Source organism: Macaca fascicularis, chromosome 2 (assembly GCF_037993035.2).
Source record: "Macaca fascicularis isolate 582-1 chromosome 2, T2T-MFA8v1.1".
In the NCBI taxonomy this organism is placed as follows: domain Eukaryota; kingdom Metazoa; phylum Chordata; class Mammalia; order Primates; family Cercopithecidae; genus Macaca; species Macaca fascicularis.
This window is the reverse complement of record NC_088376.1, coordinates 93,584,198-93,603,838: the sequence shown is the minus strand read 5'-3', so window position 1 is coordinate 93,603,838 and position 19,641 is coordinate 93,584,198. Positions and strand designations below refer to the sequence as shown.

General features: G+C 45.7%; 2 protein-coding genes across 30 annotated transcripts in view; both read right to left on the bottom strand.

Annotated features, from left to right (window-relative positions):
- The window catches only part of LOC107128895 (uncharacterized), a 785,137-nt gene that overhangs the window by 15,847 nt on the left and 749,649 nt on the right, over window positions 1-19,641 (bottom strand). For 19 of the 29 annotated variants that reach the window (XR_012430874.1, XR_012430875.1, XR_012430880.1 and 16 more), the window contains one exon: window positions 11,938-12,045. The exons of 8 other annotated variants lie outside the window; for them this stretch is intronic. The gene's annotated coding sequence lies outside the window, so the exon portion shown is untranslated. Of the gene's footprint in view, window positions 1-151; window positions 2,850-11,937; window positions 12,046-19,641 lie in introns of those variants that run through there. 2 more of the 29 variants (XM_074031454.1, XM_074031453.1) reach the window with 2 other exon arrangements.
- On the bottom strand, window positions 12,808-15,323 carry SOX2 (SRY-box transcription factor 2). Its single transcript, XM_074031445.1, has one exon. The coding sequence runs from the start codon at window positions 14,886-14,888 to the stop codon at window positions 13,929-13,931; it is 960 nt and encodes a 319-aa protein (XP_073887546.1). The 5' UTR covers window positions 14,889-15,323; the 3' UTR covers window positions 12,808-13,928.

The following is a 19,641-nucleotide window of genomic DNA, read 5'->3' as shown; positions in this document are numbered from 1 at the left end:
GCGTCTGCCTGAGTGCCCGCAAGCCCTCGGCAATCCGCGTGCGACCCACTGGCGGGGGCGGGGTGGGGGAATTAACCGGCTACCGGTGATGCCAAGATCAACACTCGGAGCGAATGTATCAATAGACCAATTTTCTGCTCTTACCGCGAGCTTTTTCGTTTCAATCCAGAGTGGAGGTGTCTGCGCTGCGCAAGACGCAACAGCACAGTGGCGTCAGGAAGAAAAAAAAAAAAAAAGAGGGCGCTAGATGCGGGAGGCGCAAGTATGGAAATTAACTCATTAGGAAGGGGTGTGGTTACAGCGAAGCCCCCTCCTCCATCCCGTCCTTTCTCCCTTGCTGCCACCGTCCCGGCTTGCTAAATATGAGATTACAAACAAACAAATAAAGCAGAAGCTGACTACGCAGTCCCAGATCAAACACGCTCCAGATAATTCGCTTCACTCAGCGCTGCGGCCAGATTTGCAGCTCAGCGCTGGCCCCTGACGCCTGCCGGTGGTTTCAGCGCCCCCTCCAAGCCAGCCCCTGCTTCCGCAGCTCTGAAAGGCAGGGCCCGCGGCGGCTTTTCGAAGGCACAGCACGTGGCCCTGACGCCCCGTTTGGTATACGTTTTAAAACATCAGACAAACGCTTCCACCAATATGGCAACCGTCTGAGGGCTTCTGCCGATCTCAGAGGTCCTCTCTTAAATGCTGCCTGATAGAGGATGAGGGTGGTGGTGGTCTCTTTGGGAGAAAAACAACAAACAAAACAAAGTAGAAAGTAATGTCCCAGAGGCCCTGGCCAAGAGCCTTTTCCTGGGGCGCCGCACTCCGTGAGAGGTATCAGTGGTGGAGGGCTCCGAGAATACGGAGGCTGGGGCCTGGAGCGGGTCTGAGCGTTAAAGCCCCGAGTTGTGATATTATTAACCAAAGACCAGGTTACCAAGATTGAGGGCAAGGAGGTTGGAGAACCTAGGGTGCATAATTATGTGCCAAAATAAAATGTTTCAGTTGGGGGAAAGGGGCTAAAAGAACACGCAAAACCTCTCAACGCCGCCCCCCAACCCCCGCCCCAACTGCCCTGCCCCTAGGTCCTCAAAGCCTGCCTCTGTGTAGGCTGAGGGAAAAAATGGCACTTTCATGGTTTTCCTTCCTGCGTGGCTCGTCTCCCTGTCTCTGCTCCCTGCCTGGCGCTCTCCCAGCTGCGGGCCCCTTGGAGGAAGGCTGCCCAGTCCCCTCGTCTCCCGCTGCCTGCAGGCCACCGAGTCTCAAAGCACGCATTGTCCAGCGGGGGCGGGGAGGCCAGCAGACCCATGGAGAAGAATAACACTGCGCCCAACTCCTGTTAGGGAAAGTTTCCCAAATCCACTCCTTGTGGCAACATACTACTTTAAAAGATGGGGGTGGGGGGTGGGGGCGGGGGGATACGTTTTGAAAATCTGCTGCTTTCTCCAATTCTTCACTCTCTCCCCGTCACTTTTTAGGTCCTGGGAAAGAGAGAGAGTGGACTGGGAAGAAACTGGAAGGTGGCATGGAGGGCCGAAACTGTGAACCTGACTCTAGAGCAGTCAATGCGATGGTTTTTAAATGCAGGTGGGAAGAGAGAAGGGGGGATGTCTTCTCCCAGGTCTGGTTGGGAGACAGCTGCATGGCCCGGTGCGCTGGGGGTGGCAGGAAGACTGGGCCACGAGGGCGCGTGTGCAGGCAAAGCATTTTGCACCTCCTGTTTATCTTAGAAACGTGGCGGAGGGGGGTGGGTGGGGAGCGATTGTTCTGCTTCCCGACAGGCAGAAGAAGTTGAATAAAATGGAGAGGCGGGCACACGCAAAAACAAAAACTGCTGCAGGCTCAGAGTCTTTCTCCTTGACCCGAATTCCAAATGGTGGGGGCTCTTCATTTGCAAAGGACTCCGATGTCTGCAGACCCCAGAGACAGCGGTCCTCCAGTGACCGCAAAAGCCGCGATAGAGACCGTTAGAATTGGGGCTTTTGGGGCAAATGTAATTAATCTTTCATTCGAGCAGCGGGGACCCATTCCTTCTAAGCGTTGTCGTCTGCATTGTAGTTCTCTGAGTTTCGTGTGCTCTTCCAGGCGTTTGCAAAATAATGGCTCAGGTCCCTTGCAAAACTCTGCCTGAAACAAGTATATTCCAAGACAGTGCGATAGCGAATCCGTTTTAAAAATCAAATCAAAACAAAGTAAACGCTCCCCCCCCCCCAAAAAGTCCCAGGCCCGTGCTCTTGGTGTCCAATCACCAAAATGAGGGAAGGGGAGAATAAGTGGTTGTGGTTATTTGGGAGTCGCGCTAATTTGGTGTGTGGACTTAATGCCTTAACGCTAAATCGGCAATATAAAGGGCTGAAGAGCAAGCCCGATAAAAGCTCTAATTACTACTGGAAACTTTAGGTGGTTGCTAGGATCTGCGGACCACCACCACCACCACCACCAAAAAAAAAAAAAAAAAAAAAAAAAAAAAAGCCCTCCAATGGAGTGTTTGGACTGCGTATATGGGGGTTGGGGGTAGAGCTTGTAGAGGCTAATAGTACCCACATCTGCTGGAACTTCCATATCTAAGCTGTTCATTTACGGGAGCCAACTTATGAAATCTCCACAATTAGATCTTCATTGTTCTTCCTCCACAACACTGTCTAGAAAGAAAAGGTCTTCTCGGTCGGGGCCAATCCAACGAAGCGTTTGACGTTATTAAATAATAAAGCGATTGTGATTTACATTGTTGTTCAGAAAAAAAGGCCAATTATCCACTGTTATGTTGCCATAAAGATCATATTAACTCGAATTAGTAATCAAACAATATGCGAGCGTTTAAAAAAGTACAGCCGAACTGGGTGACAGCTACCGCGACGTCTTCACTTTCACCAGCATACCCGCGCCGGCAGCGGGAGCGAAAAAGGCAGACGCCGCAGACCCGAAAGGAGGGAGAGAGAAGCAAAGTGGTGATTAACGGTCTCCAGTGTTAATTATTCTCAATTAATCCCAAACAGTGCAAACCTTCCCTAGTTCCCTGCAAGTTCCCTGGTTCCGATGCTCTTGAGAATCCTGCCTGTCTGGGAGGGGTTTATAAGAACTCCGGAAGAGGCAATTTCCACGCAAGTGTACCTGTGAGCAAAGGGGGTAGGGGTGCAAGTGTGTGTACTCCTGTTGTGTGTAGTGTGTGAGTGTGAGGTTCACTACCTTTCTCAGAGCCTGGGGTGCAACCCGAAGTAGATGCCGTGGTGGGCAAGGCCCGCAGCATCTTCACGACCCTAGTGAATCTTGCGTCTTCTCTACTCAAATCACCCTCTCTCGTCCTCTGTTATTAGGTTTATAATTCGTTGCCCACTTAAATTTGTGCAGCCAACCAAGGAAATCTAAATAGGTTTGAGTCGCCCCATGGGTACAGAATGGAGGCTTTAATAAGAAAGATTAATTGTGGGTGTGTACCGGCCGGAAGACGCGTTAGCTATCAAGTGGCGGCTGGCTGTGGGTCGAGGGGCGGGGAGACGCCTCTCCTAGGCCTAGACGTTAGTAGGCGCCGTAGGCATACTCTAATGCGGGCCACCTGGCGACTCGTAGTCACAAGCAAGCAAAGGGCTCCACAGCACTCTTACCATCTTTTCCTGTGTTATTTGAGGTTTTAAATAACTTGTCCTTTATTTACCCTACACATCAAATCTTCTCGCCCTGCGCCACGCACCGCCAGACCCCGCATTCCTGGTGTCCATGCGGAGGAGAGGGGTATTGTGACCGCTGTCCTAGGAGGTCTACCTATTCCTGCCCCCATCTACTGAACAGTATTTAGGTGAATGATTGAAACGTTTTGCTCCTGGGACTAGAATGTTGATATTTTTTGTTGCCGTGATGAAACATGTGTAAGGCTACATGTGTTTTTAAATACACACATGTAAGCAAGTAGGGAGTAATTTTCCCCAGCGAGATGTTTCAGCAAGTCAAGGCACAGGGGAGAATCAGCCAGCGGCAGGGCCACGGTGATGTCTCCAGGGGCAGTCGTGGCACTGAGAGAACTGTCCTGGCCCTTTCCTCGCCCCTCCCTCTTTCAGTTAAAATGTTCAGATCCAGGACCAAGAAGTGGCCAAGTGGGCGGGGGCAGAGAGGAGTAGGGACTGAGTTGGGGATGAAGGAATTGAGTAGAATAGTTTGTCTAGTAGTGTGCCCTCCTTGAGTAATTCCATTTAAAACTTGAGGCATCAAGGCCTGGGCTTCAACAAAATAAAACAAACTCTTGGAAGGTCCAGTCCTTGCAGCAGCAGGACAGCCAAACGGCGGTCGCATCATTGTTCAGAGTTTTAAAACAGTTGCTGCCTTTCCTAACCCTCTTGTTTTTCTCCACACCCCTCTTCCCAGTAAAACCAATTCAAAAGGGGGCAGAACTCCACTCCACAAGCTTAATGTTCATTAATTTGTAGGATTAACCCTCTCATGAAGCATAATAAAATACTAGAGGTGCTCTTACATTTAAATAAATACATAAAATTTGTGCCTTCTCTCCTTTCCTGTTTGATCTCTCTCAGGACATGGGAAACAGTGTCTTGGAACCTAAGAAGTCTTAGAAGAACTTTTAACTCAGAGTTTTCAGATCATCTGGGGTTGCTGTGGGCATTGGCATTGGGAGAGAATGTAGAGATCAGCTTACTTTTAATATCTATAGCTATACATTCTGGTTTGGAACTCACGATTAAAAATCTATTTGTTCCTCCCAGGGCTCCACGGATTTCGATGTTGGTCATAGGAGCCACAAAATGTTCATTAAAGGAACCTAACCAAGGCTACTGTATGGCCACTTTGTGAACTCAGAACTATGGATGGGGGGAAAAGTATGAAAGTGTGAGTTGATGTCACGCTGGCTGTCAGTGTGTGGTCTATTGTGGAGAATGGTGCTTTTTGACTGAACAGAGGGAGCCCCCCTCCCCCCTTCCCCAGCTCTACTGCACCTGCACTGGATGAGGGAGTCCCTGCCATTCAGCCCATCGCAGATTGTTCAAACAGAAGACATCTCTGACAGCACTCAATTCATTACATTTCTTCCTGCTTTTCAAACCAACACACACACACACACACACACACACACACACACAAAATGAGTATTGCCAGCCAGTGACAGCCAAAAAAAAAAAAAATCTTAAAATACTTTATATGCAGCTAATTTGGAAGCTCATACAACTAACCACGAAATAGTTTGTATCCTTAACTTGTAAGGCTTCCTTGGATGGTGGTGGGGGGGTGGGTGGTGGAATTACCTGATTTTTCCAATTGAGAATATATCTCCATAGTTTATATGGGGATAGTAAGTTTGTAGAAAGACGCTGCTAGCATGGGGCAGAAAGACATTTTGATGAGAATAAAAGCAGAAATGCGCAAAAGAGAAAAGCCTCTGATTTATCACAGCAGATGAGCCTGTTGATATGCATTCATAATTTATGCTGGGGGAACCAGCTTGCTAATAGAGGTGGGGTACCCAAGAACCAGGAGTGGGCAGTGAGGGAAGTAAGAGTGGGTAGTAAGGGAAGCATTGAGGCTGAAGTGTAAGCTAAACATTTAAATCAATTTCTTAACAAGGCAGTCTTCCCCCCATATGCTCAAGTTTATTTTGCCATCTTGGATTCCAAGATGTTTTTGCACCATTTCACAAAGCTGATGAGACAGTGTTTAGAAAGCTGATGAGAGCGTGTTAGTCTAGTTTAACAGAAGTTGGGGTAAACAAACTCTCAAAGGGAAACTTGATTTTAAGATAGTTTCCTTGGAGGTGGGAGGAAGGAGAAATAGAGAAAGGGAGGAGGACCTTGAGAAGGAGAAGACAGGTTTGCCATTTAGTATTCCAGACTGATTAAACTCTAATGTTATGCAATAACCCAGATTTGAGCTGTTAAGTGTGATAAAATCGACCTGGATGTGAGCTGATACTAAACTGACTGCATGCAAAATATTGGCTAATCATTACTGTGTGAGATCCTGGACCAATATCAGAACATAAGGCCTATTTTCCAGGATCCTTTCCATTAGAAGGGCATTCAATAAATCAAATTGATTTGAGAATTGGAAAGAAAATTTGAGAAGTGCATCTCCCAGAAATCCAGAAATGCCCAGGTGCTTTTCCCTAACAAATAATTTTATTCCATTTACACACATTCCACTGTCCGGCTATCTTTCCTCTTATCTACAATTTAAATCACAGTTCTAAGAAATTCTCTCAGCAATACATGACTCTAAAAAGATTTTTAAAAGCTATACAGATTCTTAGGAATGGAGGGGAAAGAGAAAATAGAACTGGTGCAGCAATGATAAGCTGGAACAACTGTCCTAACCATGGCTGAATATGAGAGCCAGAAAACTCTTCTAAGTCCATTTCTTAAATCGCCGCTGAAACTTGTACCGGGTTAAATAAAGCCATGGTGTGCTTTGTAAAGGCATTTGTTGTAATTTGTCGACCGTCTAAAAACAAAAACATACAAACACAACAGAAACAACTCATTCAGATCCCACAACAAATTGTGGCTGACAAACTAAATAACTTATATATATTTGGAAGAAGGGCGCTCCTGTGACGAGAGTTGTGCGCGTGACTATATACGTACTGAAGACTATGGCTACTTGTATATGTGGTTATGTTCTGGAGACAGGGCTTGGGGGGCGGCCAGGGGCCTCGGGAGCCTCCAAAACTGGGGCTTGGTAGTGGTGATGGAGCTGGGCTGCACTGGCCTCGCCCTGTAAGCGTTCGGATTGCCCTTTCTGGAACAGTCAAACGAATCATTTCATCCCCGGGGCCCTGAGGCCCTGACGTCACGAGGTGGGGGTGGGGGCGCAGTCCCGCTTCTGGCCTGGCCGCCAGCGATAAGAACCCTCAGGAAGAATTCAGCGCTCCTTATTTAATACAGTAATTATTTTTCTGCCTTCTGCGGGTGGGGGCGGGTCCTGCCCGGAATGCCGGGATCCCTCCCTTCAGGACGATGCACAGGGATGGCAAGTTTGCAAGATAACTTCCTAGGCAAACCTTAAGCCAGAGAGAGCACTGGAGAAGTAAGAAGTGTAGTATGAACAAGGCTAATTTCGCTGTCCAGAGCCAGGAAGGCCAGAAAGGACTGGGGTTTCTGTATTGTTCTCTGTAGTCTAACATGAGAACTGCTTCCCTTCCCTAAGTCTGCCGGGCAGTAAGGAAAGTCATACTAAACAATTAAGCCTATTTTGTCAGGCACTTTGTATTATCTTCTTCGAGGTAACTATATATTATCCCTATCTAACAAACGGGAAAGTGAAGGGTCTGTATCTTTCCATCCCTACCTGCTCTAATCCAGAGGGGCCCAATATTCCAGGGATCCGAGATTGCTCCGGGGCCTTCCCCAGCCCTGCCAGTCCTCGGCCTCTAATTGGGAAGAACCAAGCGAAATCACTAATACTGAAACTTGGCCACAAACAGGGACAAACATCCCCTTGGGTAGACAATCTCTGATGTGGGTGGAAATTGGGGCCTAGACACCATCTCCCGTGTCACGAGGTCAACATGGAGAGGGCTTGGGCTGGGGAGCAGGAGGCAGAGGACTCTGAAGTGGTGAGGGCCCCAACGCCTCGGGAGACTTTCTATACTTGTCTGACGCGGGTCGGTGACTGAGGGAGAGGGAATGCGGCCGTTTGAGCAAAGCCCGGACAGAGAGAACTCGAGCCCCACACAGCACCTTCTTGGGGAGCCCCATGGGTGCCGTGGCCCGGGCCGCGGTGACGTCAGGTCCACCCGCCAGAGCTTGTCAGCTTGGCCTCAATTTGCCCGCGCGTCGGCTCTTACCACTGGGCACTGCGCGCTCCCCAGGGCAGCCGGCGGGAGGCCGGCGCGCTCACAGCCCGGAGCCGTGCCCCGCGCGGAAGCTGGGAGAGCTAGGCAAATGATAGTTCAAAGCGCCGAACTCTATATAAAACAGTGCACCCTTCATTCTGTACGCGCAGGCAGACTAGGGTAATAAAACGAAGGACACCTCCAGCTTTCAAATCACCTGACACTTCTTTGTAAAGGAGAACAAGTATCAAGTTCAAACGCCTAGGTGAAGCAAATATCTTTGCATTCCGAAATGAGAGGACATTCTATTTGCTTTAGGAGAGAAACTGAGCAAAGTGCTCAAGGAATCAGAAATATCACCATTATACCAAGGTATAAAATAAAATCCATCTGAACTCGGAATAGAGAAAGAGAGCTCTCTGCCACAGACAAGAATCTTAGACCTATCTTAATACTCCACCCTTCCAAAGAGAAATCCCCTTAGTCAAAATAAGAAAATCAAGTCCATTATTTTCTAAAGGCCACAGAAGCAAGATAGACAAACTGAAAACAAGAATCATAAAACTGGACAGCACTGTTAGCAGGGAGAGAGGAGGTTACAAGTCTCCCTTGGTAGTAACAGATGTTAGGTTTCCAGAAAAGTTTTAATAGAAAATAATCATGAAAGACACTAAACTAATTATCAGGTTTGGGCAACTTTCCTGTCTTTGGGAAGCTCCTTCCACAGCTTTCCTTACTCTGGAACTCCAGAAGCTATGTCCCTTTGGACTGTATCCATATTTTCACAGTAAAGGTCAGAGTTTCTCCCCCTTCTTCCTTCTTTAAGGGATTCACCTCATAGGTGAAGTCCTTAGGAAATCCACACAGCCCTCTTCAAATTTAGGTCAAAAAAAGAAAGCAAAGCAAAAAAATAAATTAACCCCTATCTCCAACCCTACTTGCTGCCTGAAAAGCCGCCTTAGCTTGGAGAGCAAGAAAATGCAGCAGAAAAAAACAGAGAATGAGATGCAAATTATTTTAAGGCAATAATGTGGGTGTGTGGGGTGGGGGTTGTCCGTTGGGGAATGTGAACTGAAGTCTCTGCTAAAGCTCATAGCAAAGGAAACTCCTTCCACAAAGAAGAATATGAGGATCTATTTGACAAAATTCTCCAAGAGCAAGAAATAAAACCAGGGTGGGGGTGATGAAAAGTTCTCTTAATTATAACAGATAAATAAATAAATAAGCAGTGTCAATCATCAGGCGATCAAACCATAGTCAAACTTCAATCTCAGAGCAGTTAGCTATAAACTGTTAGCAGTTGAAAAGTAAACCTCTTGCACACAAAGGCACTGTTTAATTTTCGTCTTGTAATGGTTCTAAATGAAGACCCCATCACTATGTAGTAAAGCGGTATTTCTTGTCCCCCTGAGGCGCTGAGCAGTTCTTTTTAATGTGAGAAAACTGGCAGCTCAAAACCTGTCAATGGAGCTCCCACAACAAAAGTTCTGAAAAGCTGAATGAATTGGGTTTGTAATTACTGTTCCCACCGCCACCCCCCCCCCCCACCCCGCAGCTTATCTCTTATTCATTCAACTTATATTATTGTCAAGGAATCTTACCCTCAAAATCATTCCCTTACCATTTTACCTAGGGCCACGGAGGAACCTATGACACGGCAGAAATGGAACACTGGTCCCCCTACCGCACCTTGCAGTGTTCAGACCAATAGGTGGGGAGAGGAGGGACTACCTTGTACCCCAATTTACTCGAGACTATTAGAACTAAGAGTAGTCAGCTTATGGAACCTTCCACTTTCAAACTTGCATTTTATTGACAAACAGGAATGTGCATCCTGTCTAAATTCAGGGCCTCCCTGAATCTCTGAAATCCTGTGACATCTCTACTTAGAAAAGGCAAAGGTTGTAAATGAGCACCCTCCCCTTTTGTCCCATATTGCATATCCCTAAAAGACCTTGTCATACATGACGTGGATATTAAGATAAATTATTATGTTCTGTTTTTCTTTTCTTTTAAACCAAGAAACAGTCAGTGAAACAGAAAAAGAGACTGTAATTCTCTGCCCCCCACCCCCTACCAGCCCAGGGAAAGGTTTTATGAAGAAGTCAGCTTTAGAATGCCAGGGGTCCATGTGTATTTCAATCCAAGGTGTTGCTGATGGAGAAGATTCTCCTGAGATTTTCCTACTGTAAGAATGTGTCGATTTCTAGAAATAAGTACAGCTATTACCACCAAATCTACTAGCAGTCTAAATAATTAATTGAAGCGTTGCTCTTTGACCCTTGAAAAGTCCAGTAGGGACACATTTATAGTAATAATACCTCCGAATGAGCCCTTGTCAAATATTCATTTAGTGGTTAATGTGAGCCATTTTCCCCTGGGATGGTCTGTAATACCAGCTTCCCAGCATTGGCAAGAAACCTTGCTAATCTACTACAGCTCAGCAAAATATTTTAACGCTCTTTATTTAAAGTATGCGGGGAGGGGGAGCGGGTGGTTTGGGGAGAGAAAAAAATTGCAGGAAGAACAAACTATACTCTCATCCTTCTGCACATTTCTATTCTGTGTATATGGTTAACAAAACATTTAAATTCACCCTATTTGACTGGAAATTGAGTGGTTTCGTTGAGCAGAATAATATCCTGAGGAAAAGAACTAAACAACAACTATCTTCAGCACCATGAGATAACCATCTCTGGGCAAGTTTATGGGTTTACTCTCCTTGAAAATCACACTATTATTAAAATATTGTATGTTCAATATTAATCTAGCCATGAAATTACATATCTCAGGGAACCATTTAATTTAATCAAATGAATGATGGCACAAGATATGTACCATTTCCCTCAGATGTAGTTATCAAAAGCATTTATATTTGCAAACAAAATATTTTGACTTTCATTTTTCAACTATCTGGTTTGGAGGTAGGAAGGGATAGGAGGGGGAACGGGAGTTCTCTTGTTTTATGCAGACAGTGACAATTATTCAAAGCTAGTTCTATTTCCCAAAATATTGTGCTCCCTTTCCTTTTGCTAAATATTTGAACCTGACCATTTTGCCAGAAAGTTGCTGACCCTGTGGGCTCTTTTTTAAAAAAGAGAGGTGAGAGCAGTACAATTACTGTAAACCTCTATACATATTTCTAATATATTTCTATTTTCAAAATACATACAATCTATATAGTTGACTGCCTCAAATTCCGGGAATATCCTCCCCACTCCCCCAGCATGATCATTTGGATCTTTATTCAAAGTTTCTTTTATTCGTATGTGTGAGCAAGAACTGGCGAATGTGCTCATTACCACGTGAATAATCCGTATATGCATTACAATGGCTGGCCAGGCTGGGGGAAATTCTTTTAGAGTCTCTGCATTAATTAGGGGGGAAAATGCCTTGCTTAGAATTGGGAACTGGAATAATAATTGTCCCTTCCCAGTACAATGTTACCCTAAAAATGAGGATTAAAAAAGTAATAAATAAAAACCAGTACATATCTAAAACAAAGCAATCTAGAAAAAAATAGAAAGTACAGAAAACATGAGATATCCTCAGTTCATCCCAGAACTAACATTAGTAACACCATGAGAAAGAAATACTTTCTTGGAAATGAGAAGATGCAAACCAACGGGATGAGCTAACTTAGTGGCTGCAGCGGGTACTTTACTGAAGGATGGAAGACGCTGCCGGATTCCAACTTCTCCAAAGTTGTATCAAGTTGACACGACAAGCTCTTGAATTTGTGGGAAGCAAACCCGTGCTCTTAAGAGGGCCCGACTGTTGGTTCCTGGTCCCCGCGGGTGGGGGAAGATGAGCGAATCAAGTAGTAAATAAAGCAGAAAAGTCCCTGACTAGGTAACAGATTATCCGGCTGCCCCAAAGCAAGGGTGGGTGGTGATGCAGAAGCATCGCTAATTCAAAGACCATGGCGATGTCTCAACTTTTCCACTCCCACTGAGGACAACTATAGCCTTTCTTTACCTTTCCTAGGGGAAAAAACAAAAACAAACAAAAAAAAACCACACACACACACACACACACACACACACCCCAAATCCAATCTTGTTTCCCCACCCCTTTCCCCTCCCCCACTTCTCTACTACAGTAGTAAAACATTGTTAACAGATCAAAAGCATAATCATCTCCAAATGTGATTAGACGGGACAAAGTAAAATATCTACCTCAGAGTTGATTGTTTTCTTCTTTAATATGGCTGTTGCCTGGCTTCTCTTTTGCTTGTTATCAGCTGCAGAGATTATCCGATTTGGGGCTACAGGCTTGGACCCGCGCTGCCAGTTTAAGAAATGGAATTCAGGCAGAGGGAGAGAGAGGGGAAAAAAGAAAATAAATAATAAAAAAAACTATGTTTATGATAAGCCGGGGAGTTTTGCAAGATGTTCTTTTCTTTCCCTCGCCCCGAACAGGAAAATGTAGAGGAGAAAGTTTATGAAGTCAAGGAACAAAGAAAGCAAACCACTTGTTTCCTCTCAGACAATAGCAGGGCCAGAGTAATCCAAACACCCACCCAGCAGATGAACACTTTGCATGTCTAGTTTGCAATTATTCTGATACAAGAAGCATCATTTTTCTCTATAGCCAGGTTTCAAAGGGCCATTGTGCTGTGACGAAAATGAAAACAAAACCAGCCAACCTGGTTCTGATTTGGCTCAACACCCTATCTACTAAACTACATGAAAAATTTCAGAATTGAATCCTTTCTGGCAACAAGTGGCATAAATCAGTTTTAAGTAAAAGTCCCCATCATGCTTATTCATGCTGCTTAGAAAAGGAGGGGGCGGATTTACAATATATGTCTCTAGTTTCTATTTTAGAAATGACAGAAATTTCAGTTTTTCCAGTACTTATTAATCATCCAGTCTTTTTTTTTTTTTTTTTTTTTTTTTTTGCAGTTAACATTAGCACATGATGCTGGACTAGTAATACCAAGGTTTTTGGTATTTTGCTTTCTTGGCTGAGCACAGTATTATAGTTCCCCGAGAAGTTATGTATAATCACAGTGTTATCCAAATAAATGAAAGACTCAAGAATAATTTCAGTGTCCATATTTCAAAAATTTATTTATCTCAAACTGTGCATAATGGAGTAAAAACTTAAGTTGAAAATGTACCTGTTATAAGGATGATATTAGTTCAAATATATACATGGATTCTCGGCAGACTGATTCAAATAATACAGAGCCGAATCTTTTAAAATACAACTACGGAAAATAAAGGGGGAAAAACCTTAAAATATCACAATAAATTTACAGAAATATTACAAACCATAAGAAAATATTTCAAACACAGTAATTTCATGTTCTTTTTTTTATCTGAACAAAATGGAAAGTTGGGATTGAACAAAAGCTATTATAAATTACCAACGATGTCAACCTGCATGGCCATTTTTGCTTTTAACAGTTGAGTTATAAAATTTAGTACAATCTAAAACTTTTGCCCTTTTAAACAAGACCACAGAGATGGTTCGCCAGTACTTATTCTAATTTTTTCCTTTTGTACAATTTTTAAACAATTAAAATGTCCAAATCTGAATAATTTTCTTCTTTCCACGTTTGCAACTTTCCTAAATTTCAGCTGCAGAATCAAAATTCAGCAAGAAGCCTCTCCTTGAAAAATATTGGCAAATTCTCAGCTTATAAACAATGGACATTTTGATTGCCATGTTTATCTCGATAAATACTGTACAAAAGTTGCTTGCAAATATTAAAACATTTTTTTCGTCACTTGGAGACTAGCTCTAAATATTATTGGTAAAGACTTTTGCAAACTTCCTGCAAAGCTCCTACCGTACCACTAGAACTTTTAAAAAGTTTTTCGTAGCTTTCTTTCCTCCAGATCTATACAAGGTCCATTCCCCCGCCCTCCCCACCCTCCCCTGGTTTTCTCTGTACAAAAATAGTCCCCCAAAAAGAAGTCCAGGATCTCTCTCATAAAAGTTTTCTTGTCGGCATCGCGGTTTTTGCGTGAGTGTGGATGGGATTGGTGTTCTCTTTTGCAGCTGTCATTTGCTGTGGGTGATGGGATTTTTTTTCCATTTTCTTTTTGAGCGTACCGGGTTTTCTCCATGCTGTTTCTTACTCTCCTCTTTTACAGCCCTCCCATTTCCCTCGTTTATCTTTGAAAATTTCTCCCCCCTCCAGTTCGCTGTCCTGCCCTCACATGTGCGAGAGGGGCAGTGTGCCGTTAATGGCCGTGCCGGGCACCGGGCCGCTCTGGTAGTGCTGGGACATGTGCAGTCTGCTGGGGGCGGCGGGTTCCGGCACCTCGGCGCCGGGGAGATACATGCTGATCATGTCCCGGAGGTCCCCGGCCTGGCAGGGCGCCCTGGAGTGGGAGGAAGAGGTAACCACAGGGGGGCTGGAGCTGGCCTCGGACTTGACCACCGAACCCATGGAACCAAGAGCCATGCCAGGGGTGCCCTGCTGCGAGTAGGACATGCTGTAGGTGGGCGAGCCGTTCATGTAGGTCTGCGAGCTGGTCATGGAGTTGTACTGCAGTGCGCTCACGTCGTAGCGGTGCATGGGCTGCATCTGCGCTGCGCCGTGCGCGTTGAGGCCCGGGTGCTGAGGGTAGCCCAGCTGGTCCTGCATCATGCTGTAGCTGCCGTTGCTCCAGCCGTTCATATGCGCGTAACTGTCCATGCGCTGGTTCACGCCCGCGCCCAGGCCGGCGCCCACCCCGACCCCGCTCGCCATGCTGTTGCCGCCGGGGGCCAGCAGCCCGCCGGGCAGCGTGTACTTATCCTTCTTCATGAGCGTCTTGGTTTTCCGCCGGGGCCGGTATTTATAATCCGGGTGCTCCTTCATGTGCAGCGCTCGCAGCCGCTTAGCCTCGTCGATGAAGGGCCGCTTCTCCGTCTCCGACAAAAGTTTCCACTCTGCTCCGAGGCGCTTGCTGATCTCCGAGTTGTGCATCTTGGGGTTCTCCTGGGCCATTTTGCGCCGCTGCCCGCGGGACCACACCATGAAGGCATTCATGGGCCGCTTAACGCGGTCCGGACTGTTCTTCTGGTTGCCACCCGCCGCCGCCGCAGTAGAGTTGCCGCCGCCGCCGCCGCCCCCCGAAGTTTGCTGCGGGCCCGGCGGCTTCAGCTCCGTCTCCATCATGTTGTACATGCGGGCGCTGTGCGCGGGCCCGGCCCGCCGGCGGCCGCCGACCCTCGGCCCGGCCGGGACTTTGGGGGCCCGCGGGCGGGGGGAGAGGAGGAGGGGAGGCGGGCGGGGGTGTCGGGAGCGCAGGGCTCCGCGAGGAAAATCAGGCGAAGAATAATTTGGGGGAAAAAAAGAGAGAGGCAAACTGGAATCAGGATCAAAAAAGAGCTTCCCTCCTCCTCCGGCCGATCCTGCCGCCGCCGATGATTGTTATTATTATTTTTTGGAAAGGCTTAAGCCTGGGGCTCAAACTTCTCTCCCTTTCTTTCTCTCTCCTCTTCTTTCTCTCAGTCCTAGTCTTAAAGAGGCAGCAAACTACTTTCCCCCTTTTGCAAACACTCTCTTCTCTGCCTTGACAACTCCTGATACTTTTTTGAACAAGTTAATAGACAACCATCCATGTGACGGGGGCTGTCAGGGAATAAATGGGTTTCTAGCGACCAATCAGCGCGCGGCGGCTCCTCCACTCGAGCCCAGCCTCGCTGCCGGGTTTTGCATGAAAGGGGGCGGGGCCTCCCGCGCCGCCGGCCGCGCGGGGGAGGCCGGGGGAGGAAGGGGCAGGCGAGGAGGGGGAGGAGGCTCCCAGAGCCAGCCTGCCAGCCACTGAGAAACCTTTGTATCCCCTCTCGCAGCAACAGGTCACACCACACGCCTTTTCGAAGGAAGTGGGTAAACAGCACTAAGACTACGTGGGGTTTTTTTTTTTCTTTAAACTTAATATTGATTTACTTTTTGGTGCAGGGTACTGAAATGAGGATGGGACGCGGGAAGCAGCTAAGGTGCGGGGGTGGGGCAGGGCACAGTGGGTGGCTCAGGGCGGCTGTCCAACTCGTATTTCTGGAAACAGCCAGTGCAGGAGTTGGTGTGTCATTGTTCTCCTGCTCATCCACAGCACTCCCCCCCCCAACTCCAGCCCCTCTGGTGCCGCTCCCGTACCGCGCTCTTCCGCTCTCCCCTCTTACCTTACAGGTGCCAACACTCTCACTCCCTTCTCACAGTCCCGACTAGCAGTTAGGAGACCCAAACCTCTGTCCTCAAAACCTTCCTTGCTTCCACGTAACGTTGCTCTGTTCTTAAAAATAAATCCTGCTCGGACCATGAGGCCGACTCTAGAGCTGAGAACCGGCAGGCCTTGGTAAGCTGCCATCTCCCTGTCCAACTCAGCTCTTTGGCCCAGGAAACTGCAGCTCTTCCTCTTAGCCCCAGCCACATCTCCCACTAGACTGTCTTCATTCAACCGTAGCAAAGGGGATGCTCCTACTGTCTCCCCCCACTCCCCATTCCCATCCCATGCCTCCCTGAAAGAAGGGTTTCGGTCGTGCGGGTTTCAAATGGGGGCTGGGGAAAGAGACAGACGGAAGGGCGCTCAAAAGTGCAGGCGATGGGGGAGGGTGATTTCAACTTCCTGGCATCCCACGGCACTGTACGGAGGTGGCTTTTGGGCCGCAGTCACAAACTCCCTCCCACGCAGAGTTCCCAGGACTCGAGCAGAACCAGCCCTGGCATTTCCCCCGTCGATTTCCACTGTGGTGGCTGCAAAGCCCAGGCCGCGCAAGGCTGGGGCTGCGCCGCAAAGGGGCTCAAGTCTTGGGAGGCGGGGTCGATGCTCTCCAGGCACAGGTGCAGGCAGCGCACACTGGGAGAAGGCGGCCGGGACTGGGGAAGGGGGAGCCCAGCAATGCCCGGGTTAGAGGAGGATGAGATGGAGGCGGGGGTAGGGACTCAGGAATCTTGCCCGCCCAGGACCCAAGAGGGTAATTTTAGCCGCTCTCCCATTGTCCCGACGTAAAGATTTCAATAGGTAGGCGCTCAATGCGGAGGGCAATGGCAGCACGTCCGTTACAAATAGGTAGTTTTGTTTCTCTTGTTGTCGCTACACGGAGTCAAACAAAGCCTTGTCTAAGTTTCCTTCCACTCTCTTGTTGGGATCTTTGTGGGTAAAATGCACTTGACTACAAAGGGTGGGGTGGGGGGGAATAGAGAAAAAAAAAAAAAACAAAAAAAACCCAGAAAAACCTGATGCCATTTCTTTTTTATAAAGGGCTTAAACCATCAGGGTTACTTATTTTCTTTCTTCTGTAACACTCTCTCCGCCCCCTCCTTCCCTGGTCTACCCTTACTCACCCTAAGGAAATGTACTGAATAGTATCTACCAGCCACGTTCCATTTATTATCTTTACAAAACGGTGCATTGTTTTGTTCCTTACTAACCTTCTTCCATAATCACTCCCCCGACCCCCAACTTCTCCAATCTCTGCCCTTCCTAGCCTGTTACTGTCAAACTCACACTAAATATACCCGCTGGAAACTCAGAAAAGTTGTAAAAAAAAGAATTATGCAGACTTTCCTTAAGTTATTTCCAATCAACCTTCCTGCCCCCCGAAGTTTCTCCTTTTTCTCTCTTAAGTTATGACTTGCTTCAGTTCCTGGGTATCCGGAAAGGGTGAGACTGGGTTTCTCAAAATGCATACATATTCGGCGCTCTTCAAAATAAAGCACTGTTTTCTGTTTAATCGAGGTGTAATATTAAGGTAAACACGGACCTGGAGATTAGGAAAGAGAAAAGGTTGAGAAGATCTGGAGAAGAGAAGGCGGCCACCGGCTTTTCAGCGCGGCTGGTTTCAGGGATGTGGCTGGTGCGCCCCCTGCTGGTAGATTCGCTTTTCCAAGACTATTGCTTTTACCTTTAAAAGAAGGTGTTTGAAAATAATTAAAGTAAAAAAATAAAAATAAAAATAAAAAGGGGGATGGAAGATCAGACTAATTATACATAATCTAAACAAAAGAAAAGTTAACATATCGTATAAGCTGCGGAACCAAATCATAAGAATCAGATTTAATTTGCCTAACTTAGAAATATACATACAACCTCGAGATAAGTGGGAGGTTAGACCATGGGGAAAAATAGGTACAAATTATGAGATTCAACGTGTGAATGAATTATGATTGTCCAGACGCCACGAAGGGCAGACCAAGCATTCATTTTATGATTGTGTATGCATCGGTCTGCTTAATAGCATTATTCCAAAAACTTTAAAAAGCTTGTGGGTAATTGTTTGAAGAAACAACCAGGGAGTTGGTGTGGATAAGGGTGGTGTATATTTGTTAAAATAAATACTAATAACAGATGGTTATAGACACACATCTTTTCAATCTTGCTGCCTTGTCTCTCAAGGCACAATTTTTTTCCTTGGGAGGATATATAACAGCTTTTACACATTCTCAGATGCATGTGTTTGGGCATGAACTCTATAATAATGTATTTAAAAGGTTAAAGGGGTTGGCTAGGTCTTTTATTAATTGCTTTTATCACATAAATAAGCTATGGAAATACATTACAATTGTGTTATCATTGGTTGCATTTATTTACAGCTTTATTTTAATTAAGCCTGCTGTACTTATCGAGACAATAAACTAACTGTGGCTGACGATTATGCATAATAATGTGCTATGAAAATAAGATTAAAGAAGATGGTGATAGCAGAAACATTTTCTCATTAGATTTTTTAGAACATATGCATTTTAAAAAATCAGATCACTGCCCACTCTATTTCACTCCAGCACCATCACTGATCCCTAAATATAATAACTATAACAATTCCAATAGATGACAGAAGCAACACTGTTTTAGGTTTGTAATAGACAGCTACAGTACTAACAACAATATACCATTGACTACTAGACAATCAGAAAAGACTTGGAACAGGATGCTTCATCCTCTGAGAATCTAAAATGTTGCTATTGGCACAATTTATGAAAATTGAAAGTGCTTAATCTAAAGGGAGTATAATACTTCCCTTCCATGGGCAACAAAAAGCTACATACTTTTAGTTAGGAATAAGAATGCATAACTACTGGAATATTCTGATTTTATTTTGTTCTATTATAGGCCCTAGCCAAAAGGCCTTAACTGTTAAGTGTAACTCAATTTTATTTAAAAATCTTTCACATTGTTTTTTCTCTCCTGAAGTCTCCCCAGCACTCCTCAAGTATTATATCTGAAACCAACTGACAATTTTGTGGAGATAGGGGACTGTAGACTTATTTTTTCTTCTTAGTGTCAAATAGAGGTTTAACTTGCAGTAATTAGGTGAGAACTAGCCAAGCATCTTACTATTATGATGCTTGTTAAAAAACGCTTCTTTTCTGCATCTGCATTTGAGTGTGTTCCCCTCCTCTCTTAATCTTCTTATGGAAATGAAGGCAAACGGCAGGGAACCTGCAGAGTCTTGGAGAATGTCCTTGTTAACTGGAATTTCTCAGCATTGCTAATTAGCAGAGTTTGACGACCACCAGTATTGGGGGAAAGCTCTGTTTAACCACTCACAAACCATTCTGAGGAAGAGCAGACTAATTTTATTTTGTAATTAAAATCTGAAAAGAGCCCTATTTGACAGTTAGGGCTATGAGAGTTTTATCTCCCCGTGAAATAATTACTGCCTTGATAACTCAATTTTCTGAAAAATGTCAACTGTGGGCTCCAAAAGTTTTAATTTCATTACGTAAGAAAAAAAAGTGAGAAAAATAGAAGAAAATGTACAGAAAGGTTTTCTAATTCTAGAACTGGTTAAATATACTAGCAGCCAGATGTGGCCAAATGAAGGGGTTTTTTTTTTTTCTTCCTTTTTTTTTGTCATGTTTCCTCCGAATCCTAACCTTCTAACAATCTCCTCTAAAAGTGACCATAGCAGCAATCATACTGCAGTGAGAGAGATCA